The sequence below is a fragment of the Sminthopsis crassicaudata genome, chromosome 1 (assembly GCF_048593235.1).
Source record: "Sminthopsis crassicaudata isolate SCR6 chromosome 1, ASM4859323v1, whole genome shotgun sequence".
Taxonomy (NCBI): domain Eukaryota; kingdom Metazoa; phylum Chordata; class Mammalia; order Dasyuromorphia; family Dasyuridae; genus Sminthopsis; species Sminthopsis crassicaudata.
This window is the reverse complement of record NC_133617.1, coordinates 221,022,720-221,046,714: the sequence shown is the minus strand read 5'-3', so window position 1 is coordinate 221,046,714 and position 23,995 is coordinate 221,022,720. Positions and strand designations below refer to the sequence as shown.

At 32.7% G+C, this 23,995-nt stretch overlaps 1 protein-coding gene across 1 annotated transcript in view; it reads left to right on the top strand.

The window, feature by feature from the left end:
- NAPG (NSF attachment protein gamma) overlaps window positions 1–19,420 on the top strand; it is a 32,024-nt gene extending 12,604 nt beyond the window's left edge. The window contains exons 6-12 of the mRNA XM_074274865.1: window positions 7,500–7,609; window positions 7,741–7,807; window positions 8,679–8,749; window positions 14,491–14,569; window positions 15,765–15,844; window positions 16,931–17,060; window positions 18,831–19,420. Of these exons, the coding sequence (XP_074130966.1) occupies window positions 7,500–7,609; window positions 7,741–7,807; window positions 8,679–8,749; window positions 14,491–14,569; window positions 15,765–15,844; window positions 16,931–17,060; window positions 18,831–18,977 (684 nt within the window). The 3' untranslated portion in view covers window positions 18,978–19,420. The remainder of the gene's footprint in view (window positions 1–7,499; window positions 7,610–7,740; window positions 7,808–8,678; window positions 8,750–14,490; window positions 14,570–15,764; window positions 15,845–16,930; window positions 17,061–18,830) is intronic.
- The last annotated feature ends 4,575 nt before the right edge of the window (window positions 19,421–23,995 follow it).

The window sequence follows — 23,995 nt, the reverse complement described above, 5'->3', positions numbered from 1 at the left end:
TCTTTCCCTCTTTCTCTCTATTTTCCTTTTCTTGAGAAGAATTTGATATTGATTATACATATGAAGTCATTTAAAACATTTCCATATTAGCCATGTTGTAAAACAATACAGACAAAAAATAAAACAAAACAAATAAATTATGCTTCAATCTATATTTATGGTTTATCATTTCTCTCTCTGGAGATGCACAGCATTTTTCTTGGAACTGTCTTGGATGATCACTATCTTGAACAGAATATCTAAATCTTTCACAGTCATCCTGTACTATTGCTATTACTCTGTGTAGTGTTCTCCTGGTTCTGCTTATTTCACTTTGCATGAACTCTTATAATTTTTCCCAGGTTTTTCTGAGATCATTCTATTTATCATTTCTTATAGCACAGTAGTATTCCATCACAACAATGTACCACAACTTATTCAACCATTCCCCAATTGATAGGCATCCCCTTAATTTCCACTTTTTTGCCACCAGAAAAAAAGAGCTGCTATAACTAGTTTTGTTCATTTAGGTCCTTTTCCCTTCTTGATCTCTTTGGAATAGAGACATAGTAATGGTTTTTCTGGGTTAAAGGAGTATGATCAGTTTTATAGTTTTCTGAGCATAGTTCTTTACTTTCTAGAATGGTTGAATTAGTTCACAACTGCACCAAAAGCACCTAAGTGTCCCAGTTTGTTTAAATCCTCTCATGCATTTGTCATTTTTGTTTCCTGCCATGTTAGCCAAATCACGTAGCCTGAGGTGGTATCCCAGAGTGGTTTTAATTTTCATTTCTCTAATCTATAGTGATTTAGAAAATTTTTTCGTGTGACTACTGATAGCTTTGATTACTTCATCTGAAAACTGCCTTTTCTTATCCTTTGACCATTTATCAATTGGGAATGGCTTGTATATTTATAAATTTAATTTAGTTTTCTAATATTCGAGAAATGAGAAACTTGCTATAAGTTTTTTTCCTGTTTTCTTTCTGATTTTGTCTGCATTGGCTTTGCTTTTTGGAAAAGCCTTTTAATTTCATGTAATCAAATCCATTTTATTTTAGTATATTAATAATTATCTTAAGGAATCATAGCATTTTTTTCAGCATTTTATATTGCTGATTCTATTAACTTTTAAAAACACATAGTGAATATTATAACAAAAACAATAGTTACTAGTGAATGTGTTGATAATTGTAGACCATCATTCAGTTATTGTATACAAAGGCCAGCATTACAATGAATAGTATTCACTGGCCCCCATTAACAGATTTCATACTCATCCCTACCTCTGGAATGGTATTCATCATCCTCATAAGTTTCTCCATTGTAATGGTATCTTTGTTGAGATGGGTCAAGGTCAAACCAATTTTATGTGATCCATTTCTTCTGTCTCCCATACTTCTTTTCTTTTGAACAGCACTTTTTTTGTTTTTACAAATATAGCTTATCTGATGAAAGAAAGGGAAGTTTACTTTAAATTGAGTTATTGGAATTCCTTTTCTATGAGTTTGGCAACAAATTGGCATATCTTATTATAGTATTATGTATAAATTATTACATTTATATTTTTATCTACACATTTGGTATCTCTATTTTTTATTAATTTTATAATTATAATTTTTTTGACAGTACATATGCATGGGTAATTTTTTTTTTACAACCTTATCCCTTGTATTCGTTTTTCCAAATTTTCCCCTCCCTCCCTCTACTCTCTCCCCTAGAGGACAGGCAATCTCATACATGTTAAATGTGTTACAGCATATCCTAGATAAAATATATGTGTATAAAACCAAATTTCTTGTTGCACGGTAAAAATTGGATTTCGAAGGTATAAGTAACCTGGGTAGAAAGACAATAGTGCAAACATTTTACACACAATTCCCAGTGTTCCTTCTCTGGGTGTAGCTATTTCTGTCCATCATTGATCAACTGGAACTGAATTAGAGCTTCTTTACGTTGAAGATATCCACTTCAATCAGAGGTATCTCTATGTTTAACAATTTGACCAGGATGTGACCCAGATGAGAAATAATGACTATTAGTAGTTGATATTGGTTGGTTGGTTGGTTGGTTGGTTTGTTTGTTTGTTTGTTTGTTTCTTTCTTTCTTTCTTTCTTTCTTTCTTTCTTTCTTTCTTTCTTTCTTTCTTTCTTTCTTTCTTTCTTTCTTTCTTTCTTTCTTTCTTTCTTTCTTTCTTTCTTTCTTTCTTCCTTTCTTTCTTCCTTTCTTTCTTCCTTTCTTTTTCTCTTTTTTTAAAATTAAAGCTTTTTATTTACAAAACATCTGCATAGGTAATTTTTCAACACTGACCCTTACAAAACCTTCTGTTCCAAATTTTTTCCTCCTTCCCTCCACCTCTTCCCCTAGATGAGAGGTAGTCCAATACATGTTAATTAAATATGTTAAGATATGTTAAATCCAATATATCCATAGTTATCTTGCTGCACAAGAAAAATCAGATATAGAGAGGGAAAAAAAAAAAACCTGAGAAAGAAAATAAAATTCAAGCAAACATCAACAGAAAGTGTGAAAATACTATGTTGTAGTCCACACTCAGTTCCCACAGGCCTCTCTTTGGGTGTATATGGCTTTCTTCATCAAAAAACAATTGGAACTGGTTTGAATCATCTTATTGTTGAAGAGAGCCATGTCTTTGATATTGGTTTCTAAAAACCACACAAAACTTCACTCAAATTGATGCTCATATATGTAAAAAGGGTTGTCAGTCACCTTGTATAAATATAGCATTGTCCTGATCTAAAACAATGTTAATATTTCCTGGTTCAAGTCCTTGCTCCTGGTCAATTTTACCAGAGAATGTTATCTTCTGATCATCTTTCATGCCTTTCAGAATCTTTGTCTCTCAAACAATTTTCCTTCTGTTACAGCTTTTTACATCTATCTTTAGGGCTAAGTTGATCCTCATGCCCTTGACATTTTCATAGAAATTGATTGAATATGCTGAACATTTTCAGGTCCTATCTGATGAATTCTTATTTGTAGCCTAGTAGCTCTGCAATTGGGACAATGTTCTGCCGTTCTTTTCTTAATATTCAATCCTTCATATTTATTACAAATAACAATCTTTTGCAAAGCCACTTTTCTTGTTGCACCATTACATAAATCTCCTAAGGTTGCCAAGAACTGACAAACAACATTTTTACCTCTCTGTTGTCTTTGCATTCTCTGCCTTCTCAAAAAACAAAAACAAAACAAAAAAACCTATTAAATTTATTCATTAGAGAACCAAAGCCATCACCAGAACTACCCTCTTTGATGGCTTGTTCTTCACCCTTGTCATACAAGACTCTTTTCTTTGAATTCAAAAGCTTTTGCCTTAAATAAAGGGCTATTCTTTGAATTGTGTTGTTTTCATTAAGATAGTTAATAATGCTACTTTTACTGATTTTTCAAAATTTTGGAAAATGTTAATTTTCTGTTAGTTTAGGGGGAATGAATTCATTGAATTATATTTTGTGGTAACTGTAGCTTTGGCGGTATCACAAATTCATATAGGCAATTTGGAAGTTTAAAGATAAAAATTAATGCTTATTTGTTTTAGTTTTAAATGTTAAGCTGAATAGTACCTGAAAGAGGAAATTTGGCTTTTTAATGCTAATTTGTTTTAGTTTTAAATGTTAAGTTGAATAGTACCTGAAAGAGGAAATTTGGCTTTTCATTTTTTGTGTATGTTAATACAAATATTTTTATAATGGGATTACTTATTTACTTTTGTTTCAACCAAAGCATTGCAAAACTCTGTTTTGGGATGATTGTTTTAATAAAAAAAAATCATTTCCTGGCTGAAATTTGATCTGAACTGCATTTTGGTAAGTCAGACTGATTTATCAATAATAATAGCTCCTTAAGAACTAGTCTTGAAACTTGGTGTTTTCTTCTTTCCCTTGAATCTCCTTACAACTAAATATAAGAGAACTTAAAAAGATTTCTTCCCTGCCCTATTGTATACCTAAATAAGTCCAAAAATAGACTGTGATTACTGACATTACAGTACAAAATGTTGATGCTGAGTCACTTAATCATCTTCACAATCTAAATTAATTATCTTGTTTTTCCAACTAAGTCTATTTTGAAACAGCTAATGGAGTTTAATCTTCACCAAAGCTTTCTATTAAGAGATGTTTACTTAACTGTTTAATTTGAATACTTGAAGGCAGAGTTTAGAATGAATAAAATAAATTTGAGTAGATTGGCAGAAAGATTTAGGGGAAAAAAAACATTTTGGCATGTATTTGAATTCAATAAACATGTATAATTCCCGTCAACATTATGAATCCTGAGCTTCATGGTCCTGAATAAAATCTATTGGTTAAACTTTCCACCCATTTATCATGCAAACCTTTATGGCAATGCATTGTGAAACCTGTGGCTAATTTCTAGACAGAGGTATGCAATGGGCCCCAAAGCTCTTGTATCCACTCCTGGTTTTACCATTTTCTGAATCTTAAGGACTATATCTTATTTGCCTCAAAGAGACCTCATGGTTTAAAAATGGCCAGATTGAAATATTAACATTTTTACTTTATGCTTCTTAATTGAAACCTTTTTGCCAATGCATAGGAAAGTCTTGAGTGGCATAGCTGTGGAATTGGCAGCATGTCCGTTTGAAAGTAAATGCTAGGCTTACAATAGAGTTTCTGAAGCTCAGAAAATGAAGCCAAAACATGTATAAATCATGCTTAATCTTTAATGCCAAGATATAAACTTTGTGCCACCTTGGTACTTATATATGGTCTTGTTTTGTTGATAATTATATGTTTTATTTCTTGTATTAGGCCTTTTACTACATTCTAAATCCCATGAGAACAGGAGATATGTGTTATATTTATCTATGTGCCCCATGAATATTCAGCACTTTGTTTTATATAACAGATGTTCAAGAAGTATTTATTGAATGAATGAAGAAGGGGTACCCTGTAGGTGCAAAGGAGTCTCTACTCCTTAAAAGTGGATAGAGCAAGTTTTAAATTTTTTTTCAACATTTGCTTCTGCCCTTTTGTTTCTAAGGAGAAATGACCAAATGTGGCTATACTGAGATTCTGGGAAGATGTTTTGTTAACTAAAATTTCTATATTGAATTTCAGAAAGGTAATCTTTTTTCTTGCATCCTTCAGAAAATATTGCCTATTTAATTTGTTGGTCTCATGGGTAATAAAAAAAATCATATTTCGAAGTCAAGAACAGAGCAGGTTTTATGAGTGAAATCATGGTAATTGTTTTCACAATGCATTCGGTGACTAAATAGATATGGCTCTTGGTTGAAGATCTAGTTCCAAGTCATCATTCATGTGGTATCTTTATGCCTGGATATATTTTAGGATTTTGTCCCTGAAACCTGCTTTTCTTTCTTTACACTCTGGATGATCACATTAGGTCCTATGAGTTCAGCTGTTATTATCATGGAGATGACTGTCAAATCTACATGTCCAGTCCTTGCTTTTCTTCATTACTAGCTTCCTGCTAGATATCTCTGACTAGATTTCTCAATGTTAAGTTTTGTTGAGCTCACTACTATTTTTCTGATCATCCAGGTTATCTATCTCAGAGTGATCTGTGACTTTTTACTGTCTTTTATTCTTTATATTTAATTAGTTGCAAAATCTTTTAATTTATATCTCCACAACATTTCTCCTATTGTGATCCATTGTTTCCATTCATTATTTAAGCCTTCAGTGCAATTACACATCCTGCTTCTATTAGCTTCCTTCTCTAATCCATTTGCCACACAGTAGCCAAATTAGTGGTCCTAAAGCATGTCAGTCCTTTGCTCAGGTAGTCCCCATTGTTTCTAGGTTACTTAAAGCCATTCATAACCTGATTCCAACTTTTCTTTAGTCCTGATTCTAACTTTTCTTTATTAATTGATTTTACATTTTTCCTCTTTTCCTCTTCTATTTTAGGCACACTAGTCTACTTTCCATTTCTCATACATAATATATTTCATTTTTGCCTCTACCCTTGCAAGGTTCTCCCTCATTCCTGAACTGCTTCCTCTTCTATATAAAACCTTTTCTGATCGCTATCATCATTACTCAATTGTGCTTCCTCCTTTCTGACAGAGGAAGCTTTGGATTTATTTAATATCTATGTTGTAGTATTTGTCTGTACTTAATGTTGACTTCTTCCAGTAGACTAAGTAGTGGGACTGGTAAGTTTTTGTCTTTGTGTCTCCATCACAGTGTTTGACCCATGATAAGAACCTACTAAAAGCTTAATAAATTGAATATGAGGTGTAATTCCTCTAAATTTTGCTTTAAAATATTTAATTCTAGAGACTTCAAGGTCTTTACATATGAGAATAATAATGTAATATATGACAGCTTGTACTTTTTCATGGACAAAATATTAAGAAAACTGATTAGCTTTTAAAATTTAATATGGCTACTTGCATAATCCCAACAGAGCTTCAGTTCAGTGTCATTTATTGAGTGATAATTATGCATAAATAATTTATTGGAAATCATACAGATACATTAGGCCCAGTCCTATGGCTTAGGGATCTTATACTCAAATAATGGAATATACAGATAATTATACTGCACAAGAATATATGAAGACATAAGAAAAATACAGCAAAATGCAATGTCAGGATTTTGAAAGTTAAGATGATTTCATCAGGGAAGATTTCATGGAAAAGGTAATGTTAACTAGATCTTGGTAGATTTCCACATATAAGACAAAGGAAGCCATTCCAATAAAAATCAACAGCATGAATAAAACATGTTATTGGAAAAATGTAGGATATGCATATGGATCAGGAAATAAATCATCTTTGTTAGAGTATAATAGATTGTAGCAGGGAGTATGTATGAGGTAGGCTCGGAAAAAGTATAAAGAGCCTTGAGTGCTAGACTAAGGAATTTGAACTTTAATCAGTGGGGAGTAGAAGAGATTTTAAGTTGAGAGATATGTCAGGGTCACATCTATATATTAATTGGGCAGCCAATGTGTTTAAGAGAATGAACTTACAGATCTAAGTAGGAAACTACCTAGGTCAGTACCAAGGTCATAAGGAGTATGCATGTGAATTGATAGTGATAGAAAAAAAAGAAAAGGATATGTATGATAGATGTTACAAAATAATTAGGTGTATGTACATGGAACTTATTTTTTTCTCAGTTATGTGTGAAAAAAATCATTTTTTAAAATTCCTCCTGCCCCTTTTTGAGGTTAGCAATTTGATATAGATTATACATACAGATTACATTGATTATAGATGTAGAATTTATAGAAGTCTTATATATTTCTATGTTAGCCATGTATGTTTATAGAAATTAATATATTTTGATTTGATTAGATGTAGCTTAGATCAGTGTGTGTACACATGATAATTTATCTAATCTGTTTATTGTGTATATGTGTGCATACATAGAAACCTAAATACTTTTGTGAAAATCACATAGAAGAAATTTGTTAAACTTGGCTTTCCTGTGTTTTAGGTATTAAGTCAGTAAACTGTAAGTTCCTTCCCTGACCCATAGTGTATCTCTTGACTAAAGGAGATGCAGAAATTACCTGAAGCTGTTCACCTGATTGAGAAGGCCAGCATGATGTTTCTGGAAAATGGGACACCTGACACAGCAGCCATGGCCTTGGAACGGGCAGGAAAGTAAGTCCTTCAATCGATTACTGGGAAAAAAGTGAGGGAAAGGTGTAATTTTTTTCTGTTTCAGTTAAATTCCTGAAAAAGATGCTTCACATTCATAACTTAAAGAATAACACTTATTTTGTTCATTTTAGACTTATAGAAAATGTGAATCCTGAGAAGGCTGTACAGTTATATCAACAGACAGCTAATGTATTTGAAGTAAGTTTTTGCTTTTCTTGGCTATTTCATTGGCTTTTAGCCTTGAAATTAATTGAAGAAGGGGCATATGAATCAAAAAATTAGTATGATTTAGTGTGGATTTGGATAGTAGAGGCTGTCCTTTGCAGTTTGCAGGGCTATGTGTTGTTTCTATCAGACACTAACAACTTCCACTCATTCCTCAGTTTGGAGAAACCCTTGTTTTTGTCACCTTAGTATTTTGACTAACTAATGTTTATCATGTTTTTGCAATATTAGTTCAAGTATTTTTATCTCCTATTGTGTGTACAAAGTGCTGTGCTAGTCGTTATTGTTGTTTTGAGGAGGAAGGGGATGGCTACCAAGAACAATTTCACAGTCTCCATCTTCATGCCACTGATATACAATAAAATTCTGCTAATGTGAACTTTTTTAGTTTTTTTTATTGGAATCCTTGGAGTTTACTGTTCATCATTCTTTTTCTGTCTTCATTTGCAAACATGGGAAAAAGAGAAATAAAAACCCTTCTTTTTACTAAAAGAAAGTAATTCCTTTACAAAATTATATTGAATTATATTGAATATCCTTCTGAAAGCTCTTTCACATTCACATTCTAATTCCATTCCCTTATGTTGTCAGAGATCAGTGAAATGGATTTGGAGGATAGAATAATGCTACTTAGAGAATGTACTTTTTTTGGTAGGTTGGTTTAATTGTTTTATTTTTTCTTAACAGTATCATGAAAGAAATAGGACTTTGTTATTTAATTATTTTTCTTTATAAACACAGTATGTAGCCCAATTCTTTACACATAGTAGGTGCTTAATAAATATTTGTTGAATTGACTTACTGATCAAAATTGGTAACATATCCTTTTCTTATATTCCCTAAGAATGAAGAACGCCTACGACAAGCAGTTGAATTACTAGGAAAAGCCTCTCGACTTTTAGTACGAGGACGTAGGTATGTCTTATAATACCATATTCTATTCATGGTTCTAGTTTCCGTAAGTCATGTTTTCAACTACTAAATAATTGAAAATAACATAGTATTTCTAGGTGTAAATTACAAGTTAATTTTCAGACATAGACATGGACACTATACTGAACTCTGTCTTTTGTATTCTTTAGCTCTAAAAAATGCCACTTATTTTTCAGTGTTTTGATGAATTGTCAGTGGGTGTGCCTTCTGAAATAATTATTTCTTGATCTACCATCTGGGTGATTTTTGTGTTGCTTCTAAGGGCTGAAAATTTTAGAGATATTAGTGACAAAATTCTTTAAAATATTGGATGAAGAAAATGAATATGGACTTAGTGAATCAATAAAAATATCATTAAATGGGAATAATGAAGTAAGATGCAAATATTTGGTATTTTACATTTTCTTTTTTTTTTTTTTCATTTTTTTTGGTTTTGCTTGACTGATTCTTGATGTCTCATTGAATTATTCATTTCCATTTGTTCAGTTCTGATTTTTAGTGAATTATTTTCTTCATTTACTATTTTTAGTTCTTTTTGTATTTGTCCAATTGAATTTTTAAATGAGTTTTTTCCCCCATTTCACAAATTCTGTTTTTAAAAGTGTTTTTATTCTTTTTCCATTTCATAAATTCTGTTTTTCAGGGAGATGTTTTCTTTTTTCATTTTGTCAATTCTATTTTTAAAGGAGTTATATGCTTCCATTTTACTAAGTCTATTTTGTAATGCATTTTCTTCAGATAATTTCTGTGTTTTTTTTCCAAACCCTTTTGTAATAAAGTTCTCATTTCCTTTCCTCATTTTTCTTCTATCTCTTTTAAGATCTTTTAAAATTCTTCTTAGGAGAATCTTCTGTAATGGGGACCAATTTATATCACCCTTTGGGACTTCATCTGGAGACATTTTGTTTTTAATCTCCTTAGGGTTTGAATTTTGTTCTTCTCTTTAACCATAAAAACTATCAATGGTCAGAGTTCTTTTTACTTTTTTACTTATTTTTTTAAAAAAGTTGAGATCTGCTTTTAGGGTAAGGGAGATTATCCAAGCTTCCTCTACAAGCAGCAGTGGCTGCACTGACTGACTTCAGGTGCTGAGTGGGCATGGCCAGGTCTCTACCTTTTGTGTTTGTGTTGGATGTTTTATAACTTCTCTAATGCAAATATTTGGAAACAAATCTTTTTGCATTTCTCTCTCTCCCCCCTTTTTTAAACATGTTTCATCACTGGGGAAAAGGATGGGTTGACTTTCAATATACAATTTCTGTCTTTTGTTAAATTTCAGTTGCTAAAAAATATTTTAAAATAGTTTTAATATAAATCAGGCATTCATTTTGTTATCAAGCATTTATTAAGAGCCTACTGTATCTAAAGCACTATGTTAAGCTCTGGGGATATAAAGAAAAACAAAAGACAGTTCCTTCTTTCAGCTCACAGTCTAATGGAAGAATTTACATGTAAATAACTATGTACACATGAGAGGTAGAGAAGAAAAATTGAAAATAGTCTTAGAGGGAACTAAAATTAAGGAAGATTTGGAAAGGCTTTTGAGGACAAGATTGTGAGATTTGAAGGAAGCAAAGGGAACATTCTTTAGGAGACTATAGATATGCAAATAAATGAATTAATATACATGTATAAATGTGTATACATATATGTACACATGTATTTATACACACATATGTACACATGCATGCATAATGAAATCTGGCCATTTTCTATTCATTTTAATAGGATATAATTCTGTTCCATGTTTGAACTGATAGAGAAAAAAACCTAAGAATCTCTTGGTCAAGAGATCAAAAACAGCTAGTTGAGAAAAAATGGTTTTATAGAGCAACTTCTGAGAGCAGATTAAGACATGTCTTTATAAAGAATGTGCCATTCTGTCACTCAGGTATGTTCATTTCCATAGAGTTTTCTGAGAACTAACTAGACACATACACCTATATTTTAAAATATCCTGTGTTTTAAAATAAAGCAGCTAAATGAATTGCACTTTCACAGTGTTAACATAAAGCCCTCGGATAATGAAAGGTACTGGGGAGCACAAGGAAAGATATTGTTACAGAGGGATATGTAGCACTTGAATGACTTGACTTTTTGGAGCCTATACTGAAGTTGTACCAGAAATTGACTTTGAGATGTAAGTTAATTAGCAGACTCAGGATAGGAAGTATGTGATGTTGAAAATGATTAGAGAGTTAAGCAAAGAATTTTAAATTGCACATATATTTCATTTATGTGACTAAGACAGCTCTAGGAATCCTTCACTTTACACACTATCTCATCAGGTACCACCTTTATCATTGCCCCCTCCTCTAGGAAATTCTTTTGCATATACATAAGAATTACAGATTTCATGGACTTTCAAAAATGTTTTATCAAATTTTGTGTCTTTTGTCATACACTTTTATTACAAGTTGTTTTTTATAGAACAGAGGACCCCTTTTTATACCAGTTTCTGTGATGAAATATTTTTTCATTAGTGCTGGTGAAACCATAGTGATGTTTAGATTTTAACATTATAGTTCCAGTTGTGCTGTATAAAGACACAGAAATGATAAACAAAGAAGGGAAGACCAACTGAACTTGACCAAGTTTATACAGGGAAAGTCTCCACTAGGAATGATGAAATATTGAGGGCTCCATTTTCATACTTTCTGAAGGGGAAGATCAATTGCTTGAGGAAAAATTTTAGACCTTTTTTATCACTAGAAAAAATGCAGTTGATAAAAGATCAGTAACTATTGATCTTTTCAATTCCTGCAAAATCTATATACACTGTAGAATCAGTATATGAGACTGTCCTTGAAGAAGGGAACCAAGAAGGAAACAGGCAAGCTTTTACAGATGTAGTTTTACAGAAAATCATATCCTCAAAATCACAATTAACTGAAAGGTACAGAAAATACAAAAGCATTCTATATTTATTATTGTTTCCAAATGACATTTGATTCAATAGAAAAAGTTGACACTTTAAAGACTTCCTTCCATTAAGGTCCTCCCATACTTATGTTAAAATCATAATTGTTCCGGTGTTCCTTGGTAGATACAATAGCAGAGATAGCCACATGAAACCTCTGATCATTATTATCAAATGAGGCGTAAATATCCATACATATATACACATATCCTTACATATATACACACATTTACTCAAGCACACACATATATATATATGTAAAAGCATATATAACCATCTATATATGTGTGTGTACACACATATATTTATATTCACATTTATTGTTTGCCAATGTATATATGACATTGTGCTGATCAGACCAAACAGAGCCTTGCAAAACCTTGTAAATGAAAAATGGAATCACCCAAAATATGGGAAAAGTTAGATGGGTAAAGGTTACTTTAAAAGTTTTTATTTTATACACACACACAAACACACAAACATCAGTGTATATCTTAGATGGAAATTTAGGTGAATAATATATATTAGACCTAGAACTGAGTTAGGAGAAAGAGAATAGTTTACATTACATTTGAATCTGTAAGATGCTTTTAATGATTATAAGCTGCTTCTTGAAATAAAGACCCATCTTTTCAATACCAGCATTCTTCAAGTGTTATAGTTTCCCTGTGAATTACTGAATGCTACTGTCTCCAAAGAATTAAAATTGTGGGTCACAAACAATTTGTAGTATATTATCATCAAGAAATTAGGCAACTTCAAAGAGGTGGGCTAATCATGTACTAATAGAACCTAGTTAAATAGAAAGCCCATATACTTTATTGGTATCCATGTAGTGTAGAGTAAGGTGTCCAAGCTATTGGAATTTATGGATTTGTGGGTGGAGTTGGTTAAGAATTAAACATGCTGAGAAGGCATGAGTTGGTTGTGGTGTAATGTGTACTACTATTGAGTAGTAATTGAGGGGTAATATGTACATTGATAAGAATATAGATCTATCAAAATATACAACACCAGTAGTATACTAGTACAGTCTAATTGAATCCTTTCCCATTCCCTACCTTTTATTTTCACCTTTCCTTCCCTCTTATTACTGTCTATTCTGTTGTTAAATACTCCTGCCATGGTATAAAGCTAGGTCTAGGTTTGGAATAGAGGGTCCATAAGAGGCAAATGGCAGCAAATAGAATTTATAGTGATAAAGGGGAAAAGGTAGAAAAAGTAGAATTCCTATGATTGATCATTTATTAGATATTTACATTATTTGAAATATAAAGGACTTTATTAAGTTGGTGTTGCACAAATTGGGAACCCTGTTATAAATTTCATTTAAATGATTGCTCATTTCAGTGACTACCCATGAATTGGCAAAAATCTCTAAAAATTCTTCATTTAAAATAATTCACTCCAGTTCAATGTAGTTCACATTCATTTTGCACCTTTGTAAGGGATTGTTTGGTTATGTTCAAGAATGAATATATACATGCATGCATACATATATATATATATATATATGTTTATGTGTATACATAATTTATCTAGTAAAGGGATGAGCTTTATTTAAAGTATAAGTTAAATACAATATATGTTTACATGTCCATACAGTTATTTTGCTGTACAAAAAGAATCAGACTTTGAAATAGTGTACAATTAGCCTGTGAAGGAAATCAGAAATGCAGGCAGACAAAAATAGAGGGATTGGGAATTAATATGTCATAGTTCATACTCATTTCCCAGAGTTCTTTCCCTGGGTGTAGCTGGTTCAGTTCATTACTGCTCTATTGGAACTGATTTGGTTCATCTCATTGTTGAAGATGGCCACGTCCATCAGAATTGCTCATCATATAGTATTGTTGTTGAAGTATATAATGATCTCCTGGTCCTGTTCATTTCACTCACCATCAGTTCATGTAAGTCTCTCCAGGCCTTTCTGAAATCATCCTGCTGCATATTTCTTATAGAACAATAATATTCCATAATATTCATATACCACAATTTATTCAGCCATTCTTCAGTTGATGGAAACTCAGTTTCCAGTTTCTGGCCACTACAAAGAGGGCTGCCACAAACATTCTTGCACATACAGGAAGGGATGAGTTCTACCCTAAAACTATGAGACAAAATTAGAAAATGATTTGATTTCCAGAAGAGGTCAAACAATAATCAGAAAGATTCAAGTAGAATAGAATAGGGCACTATTAGCTAGGGCAAGCAGGGAAAGCTGCAGAGGGGAATAGAACCTGAGTTAGATCTTGAGGGAAGGAAAAAATATCATAAGTAGAGATGAGAAAAGAAGGAATAAGTTCTTTCAGGAATTAAGGGATGGTTCTTGTAAAGGCATGGCAATAATGAAGATTAGAAAACAGCAAGTAATTTATATAGAGAGTATATACCAAAGAGTTTGATGAAATAATGTAATGTTAGGGAGAAAGACAGATTATAGAGGACTGTGAATGATAGTGTAAGTAGTTTTTTGTTTGTTAAATAATGAGGAGCTACTAAATGTTTTTGAGAAGGTTAATGGAATGGTCAGACCTGTACCTTGGAAAGATTACTTTGGCAGCAGTGTGGTAGATGGATTAGAGAGGGGAGAGACAAGTGAGCTTCACTTATTTATTGCTAGTCCTTTCCAATGCATTAAGAAGAGTCTGGGTATTTGTAAAGATGAAGTTTTAGAGCTAATGGAGCCACTCTTTTCCTTCCTTCCCAAATCTGAAACAAAATATGCTGCCAAGTTATGTCTCTCTTTCCCCCACTACCTAGTAAATCCAGATGTGAATTTCTTGCTGTTTTCTTCATTTAGATTTGATGAGGCTGCACTTTCCATTCAGAAGGAAAAGAATATCTATAAGGAAATTGAAAATTATCCAACATGTTATAAGGTATTATTTGCAATTTATTTTGTCTATGTTTTTGTCTAATTTCTCATGTTACTATAGTTCCCTAAAAAGGGGGAAAGTATTTATTGGATATTTGACTGTTATGTGACATATAGGATTTGCTATTTGATTGATATAGGGACCACCAGGTACAGAAGATCACTCCAAGGCAGACTATAATTTCTTTATGATTTAGTAGATAAATCCTACAGTGTTGCCTGAGGCACATAGAGATTAATTGACTTGCTTAGGGTCTTACAACTAGTTAGTGTCAGAAGCAGGATTGGATCCCACATCCTCCTGAATTTGGCATTCTAATCACTAAACTTCTTTCTTTTGATATTTGACTATTATCTATTAAAACAATACACTTTAATAAATGGAAGTATTATTGATAGGCCTTATTACTGAATGTTTCCTAAACTTACATGTACAGGATAGGTATTAGGCCTATGATTTCATTGCTATGGGAAATTTCTGGGAGCTGGGGGTGGGGATGTCAAAAGTTGGGGCAGGGATTCCTTTCCCAGGGAAGATCAGTGCCTTCTTGACCATTTAGAGTCTTTTTGAAAAAAATTGAATTTTATTTTTAATTTATGGAATAAGACAAGCATTTCTATAACAGTATAATGGAAAAAAAAAAAGATGATTTAATTTAATAGTTAAAGAGCTGCTTAGAAGACTGAGAAATTCGATTACCCTTGCTTCAGGGCATACAGAAACCAGTATGTGTCAGAGTTAGAACTTGAAAGTCATTTTGGTTGACATGTAACAATATGATCATCTCACTTTGATTTTTTAGTAACTGTATAAAATTTATAGGCATATGCTTATTTGAGTAAACTTTCCTTTTTTTTATTTTCTTATTGATTCTTTTGCCCAGAGTAGGAAGTTTTGGTGATGGGGTTATTAAAAAAAAAAAAAAAAAAAGAAGAAGAAAGAAAGAAAGAAAAGAAAAAAATGTCAGAGCTATATACCTAAAGAGCTTAAAAAGAAATAATAAAAAATATAATCACCAAAAAAAAGTTATTCCTCTAATGTCCTGAAGAAGGCACTCTAATACTTAGAGTACAGATAAGGGAAAAAAGAAACCAAGATGCATCAAGTGAAATCTAAAATGTTTCTATCTTACTGGGAAACTGACTTTCATTATGTTTATATACATTTGAAAGGTAATCTATCATTTCTTCTGTTTCAGAAAACAATTGCCCAAGTTTTAGTTCATCTACACAGAAATGACTATGTAGCAGCAGAAAGATGTGTCAGAGAGAGCTATAGGTAAGACATTTTCTGTAGAGGGCTGGAACTTTGGAGAAGTATACTTGAAACAAGGTATTAACTCAGTGGAATTGATGAGATAATGGTTCTCTAGTTCACATATATACTTAGTACTTAGTATGGTGATATAATGGTTCTCTAATTCACATAATCAGTTTGCTGTAATGATATAATTGTACTAAGGTATATAAGGGCTGAGAAGGAAAGGAAATGAGACATTCTATCTTTGACCATCTTCCTGGTGTCTCTCCTGCCTTCTTCACTCCTCCACTAAGGACTCGACCTAAGGACCAAGGACTCGAGCTAATCCCAATGTCCTCCAGAAAGCTAGTTGGAACATTACAATTTTCATTTGTTCTCTTGACATCTTGACTTTCTTTTTCTCTTAGCACACTTAGGTTGTCAGTGAGAAGTTTTATTTCAGGTTTTTTTTAAGCGATTTCCCATAGCCAGTAGAAGCATGTGATTATTATTTTAGCTTTTGAATTTAGGCTTTTGGAACTTGTATTTTTTTAGTTATCATCTCTGTATAATCTCATATAGTAGGATGAAGATCTGAAAATTTCTTTGTTTCATGGTCTTTTTCTTCCACAAATCAAATTCTCAACTAAGGGAAACATTTTATATATTAAATTCACATATTCACATATGATAGAAGGTATTAGAATAAAATTCATATGTGTTTTCATCAGTCATTTTGTAAGTGCCTACTATCCAGAGGGCTGTACTAGGAGCTAGAAGAAAAAAATGAAAATTAAGACTATCCCTGGGGATGTGATACATATGCAAAGAAATAAAACTCTACAATAAATATACTATATTTTTAGCTCAGGGAAAGGGAGAGTGAAAGAGTGAAGGAAAAAAATAAGTAAAATTCCCATAATATTTCATAAATTATAAAATTTTATAAATTGTTTTTATCCTTGAAACTGAGAAAAACACAACAATCTCCTGTAAGTCACATACTCTAACTAGAATTGGTGGAGAGTAGATGGACTTAAGACTCCTTGGGTGTTCTTTGGGAGAGGGTGAATGGCCTGCAAAAGCAAGCCAGTCACATTGAAGGTCTGGGAATGGTTTCCTTAGCATACCAGGATTCAATGGAAGTGAGGACTGTACTGCCCTGGAACAGCTTTTAGAGGGTTATGACCAGCAAGACCAAGATCAAGTGTCAGAGGTCTGCAATTCTCCGCTTTTTAAGTACATGGATAATGACGTAAGTGGCCATTGCTTTTTTTTTTTTTTTTTTTTTTTCCCCTCCTTCTTTGCTGATGAAAGAGAGGACTTTCAGGGAAGGATAAGCCCTTTCTTGCTGTCTTTTCTCCCTTGGTCTTTTGGGACTTGTTTTGCATTTGGCTTCTCTGCAGAGAGACCTTCCCAATTCTGAAAATGGGCCATTTGGGCTGAGTCCTGTAGCAGTGTTGCAGAGTGCTTCCATAACCTCTGGGCCTGAAAACATTTGCTCTGTCTGTCCATAACTTCACTGGTCCCAGCTGCATTTATTAATACCTTCCCATTTAATTTCCCATGCCTCCCTATTGCTTACCTCCTATTAGTTGCTTCCTATATCACCCAGTTAAGAGCATGATGGATGTCTCTACCTGCAGGAAAATATATTCTGGGCTCCTGTAAAAATTCACCTGAACTAGCAGGCAACAGGCAGACTATATTAAATTTCTGTCGAGCTTTCTGCTTAATCTCTTTTAGACCATGGTGTTTGTGACCCTGGGCTTATTTGTTGTCATGATATCACATCAACTTTGCACATAGTTTCCAAAACTCATTAGTTCTGAAAGAATTTCATTTAACCAGAAGAGTTCTTGCCTACATTTGATTAGTTTTTACCTTTTACCTATTTTTGCTACTGCCCTTCATGACACAAAATATAGAGAAGGTAAAAATCTGTCTGTCCTGAAAGTACTAGTGTTTCTCCAATCCTAAGAAAAATAAATTGAAAAGAAATAGAAAGGGAAAGAGGGAAATAAAAAAGAGTTTGCATTTTTCCCTTAGATGTGTTTCCCTGTTGCTTTTTGGGTCTACTCATAAGAGCCAATGTTAATCATTTTAAATCATTGCTCTAGTATTTAGTAAACACGAGTAATAAGAAATTTTTATTTTCCCTATCTTTGTTATATGATCATGTCTGCATTTTAAAAATAAACTATATTTTTCAGTGATTCTACTATGCATTTCTTCCTGTTTTCTGTAAAATAATAACAGACTTCTAAAAGACAAGTATATTTATATTTAAATATGCCTTACAAATCTTGGGATAAAAATGCAATGCCTGTAATTTAGTCATTCTTCTTTGAAAATCTGGTTTTGATGTTTGGTGGAAGGTCAAGTCTTGCAAGTGTGAGGTATAACTAAGGACTTTAGGCCTTTTACTTCCAGGTCTGTCAGGAGAATCTATAAGTAATAAAATAAACAAAAAGAAATTTTTTACTTTTATAGAAAGCACAAATATTTTTGGCTTTGATTCTTAAGTAAGTTAAACATGTATTGTTTATATTAATTTGTTAAAAAAAAATCTTTTTTTTTTTTTTTTTTTTTTTTTAAGAGAATATGAGACAAAGCTGAGGCCAATATGTCCTAGTTATCCCAAGTTCCTATATAATGGAGTTGGAATTTTTCCAAGTCAAATGCACATGTTTATTAAGCATTTCCTGTGTGTGTCAGGGTGAATTCTCGAGAGCCAAATGTAAGCAAAAAGGAGGACAAAAAAAATGAATTAATGAAGTTTTACCTTATTAAAATTTCATGCTTCTTCCATGGAAAAATAATTCTGATAAATAGCAGTGTATACCTCTAGCTATTTAATCTCCATGGAAAGAACAGACAATGAAACTTTTTTATATTTCTCACTATTGTAGTAATGATCTTGGTCTCCAGTCAGGTCAGACTGATGTTGCTTCTAGGCCGTGTTTCAAATCAATATTCCAGGGTTATTTTTTTTAACCTTTTTTGATCTATTTATTATTTACAGTACGCCAAATTGGGCTTAAGTTTGGTGGTTCCTGGAGGAGGAATCAAGAAGAAATCACCAGCAACACCACAGGCCAAAAGTGAAGGTGCAGAAGCCACAGCTGGTGGTGATGAAGAAGAGGATGAATATTCAGGAGGACTCTGCTAGTTGTTATCATGCATGTTCTTAGAGTAGGGGGTTGGAGGGAAAAATCTGATAAGCTATTTTGTGGATGTTGAGTATACCTAAATTCTTAACCCCTTTCTGTAGTACTGAATTAGAACTTCAATGTAGAAGCTCCATATTTTGGGCTACTATACCAAAAAAATTCCTCCTTCTTTCCTTCTTCCTGTGAATCATTAGTTTACTCCTTCCTTGGTAAAAGTTCGTCCAGAGTACCAGCTTCAATTTTCTTTTAAGAGAATTCATACAAAAATGATAACAGGCTTCTTTGAGAACTGAGTTCTAGAGTTAAGATTGTGGATTAGAATGGCAGGTGGGACATTTGAATGTCATTTTTCCATTTGTGATTTTTGTATTACCTGGCAAATACTTTTTTCTTTATTAACTAGTAATTGGCACTAAAAGTGACTTCTCCTGATAGAAAGTCAGTACCTGGTCTGCTTGTTTTTCTTGGTATTATACATCTGTATGAGTCTACATACATGTATAGATATATGTGTATGGGTGTTTGTATGTGTATGTATGTGTTTGAATACACACATTTTGAAGGAAATCTCATGCTCATGCCATAGGATACATTAAATGGTTCAGTCTTTTTAGAAAATAAGTTTGGGAACAAGAGATGATTTTGAGCCTATGAGCTGTTTTTAGTCTATTGACATGTATTTTACAAGTCAATTTGCAAAATTTGAAAACACTGAGCAAAGTCATCTGACAAAGTTATGTATCTTTTCCTCGATTTAAACAAGATGAATAGATACATATTTCAAAGAAAGAACATTGACTAAGATTAATAAGAATCTATGAAAAATCCTTTTGTAATTGTGCGCTCTCAGAAGGAAACTGAAAATGAAACGACGTCTACTCAGCTCCTCCTAAAAAAACTACCTCCCTTCCAAATATGCAACTATTGGGCTAGTCAATACTGGAAGAAGAGCTGGCCATTGGTGAGGACAAGGTCTTCAAGATAGAGAAGAAGCTTTTTTGAAAAAAATGTTGGGTTTAAAGCTCCATACTTCAAATAAGTGGCTAGTCATTTCCCCAAATGGCAGCTAGGATGCTTTCCTTTGGGATTTTAGATGTATCTTATACACATTTTGTGTTTTTGCTTGATGGTCACAAGTTTTAGAATTACCCCTTTTGTGTTGAAGTCCTTTCGAGTGATCTGCTTATTTGGAAAAGGGCTCCAGACACAAGTTACGTGCATTCTGCAGGCAGATGCTAATCACCTTACATATTGGTTTACTATTTATTTTCTAGACATATATAAGCCTAGGCACACACACATACACACACACACACACACATACATATATGCACACATATTATAATTTCCTTATTTATGCCTGATATCTGAAGTAACTCTAGTGAGATGTTCTAGAAGCCACTTCTGAGAATGTCTCATGACTATTCATGTATGCATCATAGTTTATGCATAGTTCTGCTAGGCCTCCCTGAAAGTATTATGAATGGATAAATGAAAATATCCTTAACGCACACAAACTGATTCTTTTTTTCTAGCGTCTAATGTAAATCCTCTGCATGTGTATATGTGTGTGTATATATGTATGTATGTATGTATTTATGTATATGTGTGCAAAAATGCTTATTTTAGCTTGTTATAAGACATTATTATATTTAACATTTGTTTTCAAGCCCATTACATCAGGCATATCAAGACTAATTTTGGACTGTCATCTGCATTTGATAATTAGTACTGCAAGATAAAAATTCACATCTTAAGGATTTGTTGCCCCAGTGTTGCTATACCACTTTGTTCTAATCACAAGCTTCAAACAGTGTGGAATCATATATAGACCTTCCTCTGGACAAATTATTACCTGCCCTCAATCGAATATGGATGTACTCAAGGCAACATATCAGTCAATATTGTACTATTCACATATCATATATTATTTTTTTTTTTTTACAACATTGAACATTTTAATATTTTCCCATTTATACCTCAAATTAAAGTTAATGTATCCAGTTGGAGGAACATAATCAAGTCTCAGTTTTCAATTGAAATGTTTTAGCATTTATTTTTTTATGTAACTACAAATTCTTAGAATTCCCTTCTTCCCTTTACTTTTTTTCCCCAATGTTCAGAACTAAAGCACCTACCTTGTTCAGCCATATGTGAATATTTCTTTGATAGGGCTATTACAGTTTAGTAAATTTTTTAAAAATTGTTTCAAATTGATGATTTTTTTTGCCCTCTGATGCAGTTTACACACTTTAATAAATATTTTATCAGGAAACCAGGTTAAAAGTGGAAAACAATGAGGTGTTGTAATAGGAAAAATGTTTTCCAGTGTTCTACTTTTCCCCCTTTCATAGAAAAGAAAAAGTCTGCATGGCTGTGCTTAAAATTCATTATAATTTTTCAAGTAAGTGAAATCTATCTCTGCCATATATTTAATATATTAAATGTGTATATATACAGAGTATGGTATTCTTATAGTGTGAAACCTGTGCTTCACTTGTATTTTTCCTACCTTTGTGATGAATAGCGTATTAAGTGTTATAGTAATGCAGATTATTACCTCTCTGGAAAGAGATCCATATGTAACAATTATGAAAATAAAACATGAAGCTTTAATTTGGCCATTTGTTTTCCTCTTTTTCTGTTTGACTTGATTCATTCAATTAATCTAATATATTCTATTAATAATGGATTATTATTCTTAGTAATTCTTCAAGAACCATCATCTAGTTAATTTTTCCAGTTTTATTGTTTGCTTCTTAGGAGTAAATTCAGTACTTTGGGGAGCTGCTTTAAGTACAGGTTAACAGATTGACTTTGGATCTATGAAAAAGGCTCCAAATTTAGGTGTTCAATGACTTGACTTTTTTAGTTTAAAAGGAAAAAGAAAAAAAAAGATTGAAAAGCATATTACTCTAAGACTGGTTTCCAACCTCTAGTTATAACTACATTAGGGTAACTGAACATCTATTCATATATATATATATATATAATATATATATATATATATATATATATATATATATATATATATATATATATATATATATATATATATATATATATATATATATATACTTCTTTCATCACTTCTCCTAAGACTCCCTATCCCCAGTATTTTGTCTTTAGTTGTCCATTAGTCATAGACAATTGGACTAATTTATTTGTTCATGGATCTAGAGCTTCAATTTGCAGTTGAAGAAACAGAATGCAGTAAGGTTAAGGGCCTTGTCCAAAGTTATACAGGTAGTAAGCGTACAATGTAGGATTTCAATTCTTGTCGCCTGAATCTAGAGTTTCCATTTTGCTGTGCTGATTCAGAGAGCCAAGGACTTACTCAACTCCAGTGTAGATTTTATTTCATTCCTTGGTGCATGGCAATTATTGCCTACAAGAACAATTTAGATTAAGATGAAAATTAATTGGAATACTGGAAATTAAAATTTTAACAAGATAGGAGAAGGGTCCTCAGCTGCTAGCAATGTAAATCTTCTCAGGAAGAGCTAATTGGATGTAGAACCCTTTCTTTTCTTTTCCTGGTAGTTAAGTTTGATGTTCACATTACCCTAAAATCTTTTGCTCATCAAGAGTTTTTAGGCCTCCAGCACATTGGAGGCCATGGTCACAACTTGAATTGAATCATTATTCAGGATTTGCTCAACACTTGTAAAACCACAAAAGTCTTACACATTCCTACCCTTATGAAAAATGCACCTGGTTTCATAGGTTTACTTTAGTGGGGCATATATTTTTATGGTCTTCTCTGCCTAAATCGTTAACATAAAGTTGCTGAATACACTGTATGCTAGGGGATAGGGCAAGGCATATGTGTGAGAGTGTGTGTGTAAAGGTGTATGTTCTGAAAGATATATAAACATATGGAAATTCATTCAGGTACCTGCCTCTTCTGGCTAATAGCTCAATTCCACCCAGCTAGGATATTTTCCCATGATTCCTTGGGATCTAAATATTCTAAAACTCTGTGACAGACTATAAAGTTATTTTATGGGCTGTGGTTAGATTTGGCAGGGATTTCATAGGGGGAAAAGCAATCTAAAACTTAATTGGTCTGAAATGCCATCCACAGAAAGCATTTTCTCCCCTTCACTATAAGGTCCTAGTTAAATCTGGGAAGGTTACAGTTTTGGGTTGCAGATCTTTTGAGAATGAAAAGACCAAAGTCACTTTGTCCAGATTCTTCATTTTAATGCTAAAGAAACTGAAGCCTGGAGAGATTAAATGTCTCCTGAAAGCTCACATAGATAGCAAGTAGCAGAGTTAGGATTTGAACCAGCCTTAAATGATTTTAGAAAGCCAATTGTTAAAATTTCAGTGTGAAATCAGTAATCAGCACAATCCAGGGCTTAATTTATTGTTATTAATTTATTATTTAAGAAAGTGATGGATAAAATGTTAACATTGCTGATTAAACTTGTGTTTTGTGCTCACTTTTTTCCCCTAAATATCTTACTATTAAACATTTATTGACACAATAATGGCGCAGATCCTCTGGCTCCAAATTCAGAAATCTTTTCATTATACTATATTTACCTCTAAAGTCTCTTCTAGCTCTATTATTCTATTGTTGACCTTCTAGCAAGGTTCATACTGGCCATCTTATTGTTTGTCCTTCCTTCTTGAAGAGGACCACGACATCGGGGTGGGGAGGGATGCTATGACATGCAAGTGAATTGGATTTAAATGCAGGAGGGCTGTGCAAGGCAGATGTAAATCAGATAAGTGGATGCAGGGGGAAACCTTGGTCTTTTTAAGTTAAGATCTTCAATAGGTCTCAGTTTGACTTATTAAAGGATTTAAATTACATTCATAGGCTTTGGCTATGTGGGTGGTGATCTTTCTTTCCTATGCTTAGGTTGGCCATGTTATGATTAATTAGTGTTGTAATTAGCAATAGTGCAACTACATTACAATTAATAGCAAGAGAGGAGAGGTGGAATTTTTGCTATGAGGTTGTCATGAAATACATTTATTTAAATTGCATACTCTATTTTTGTTT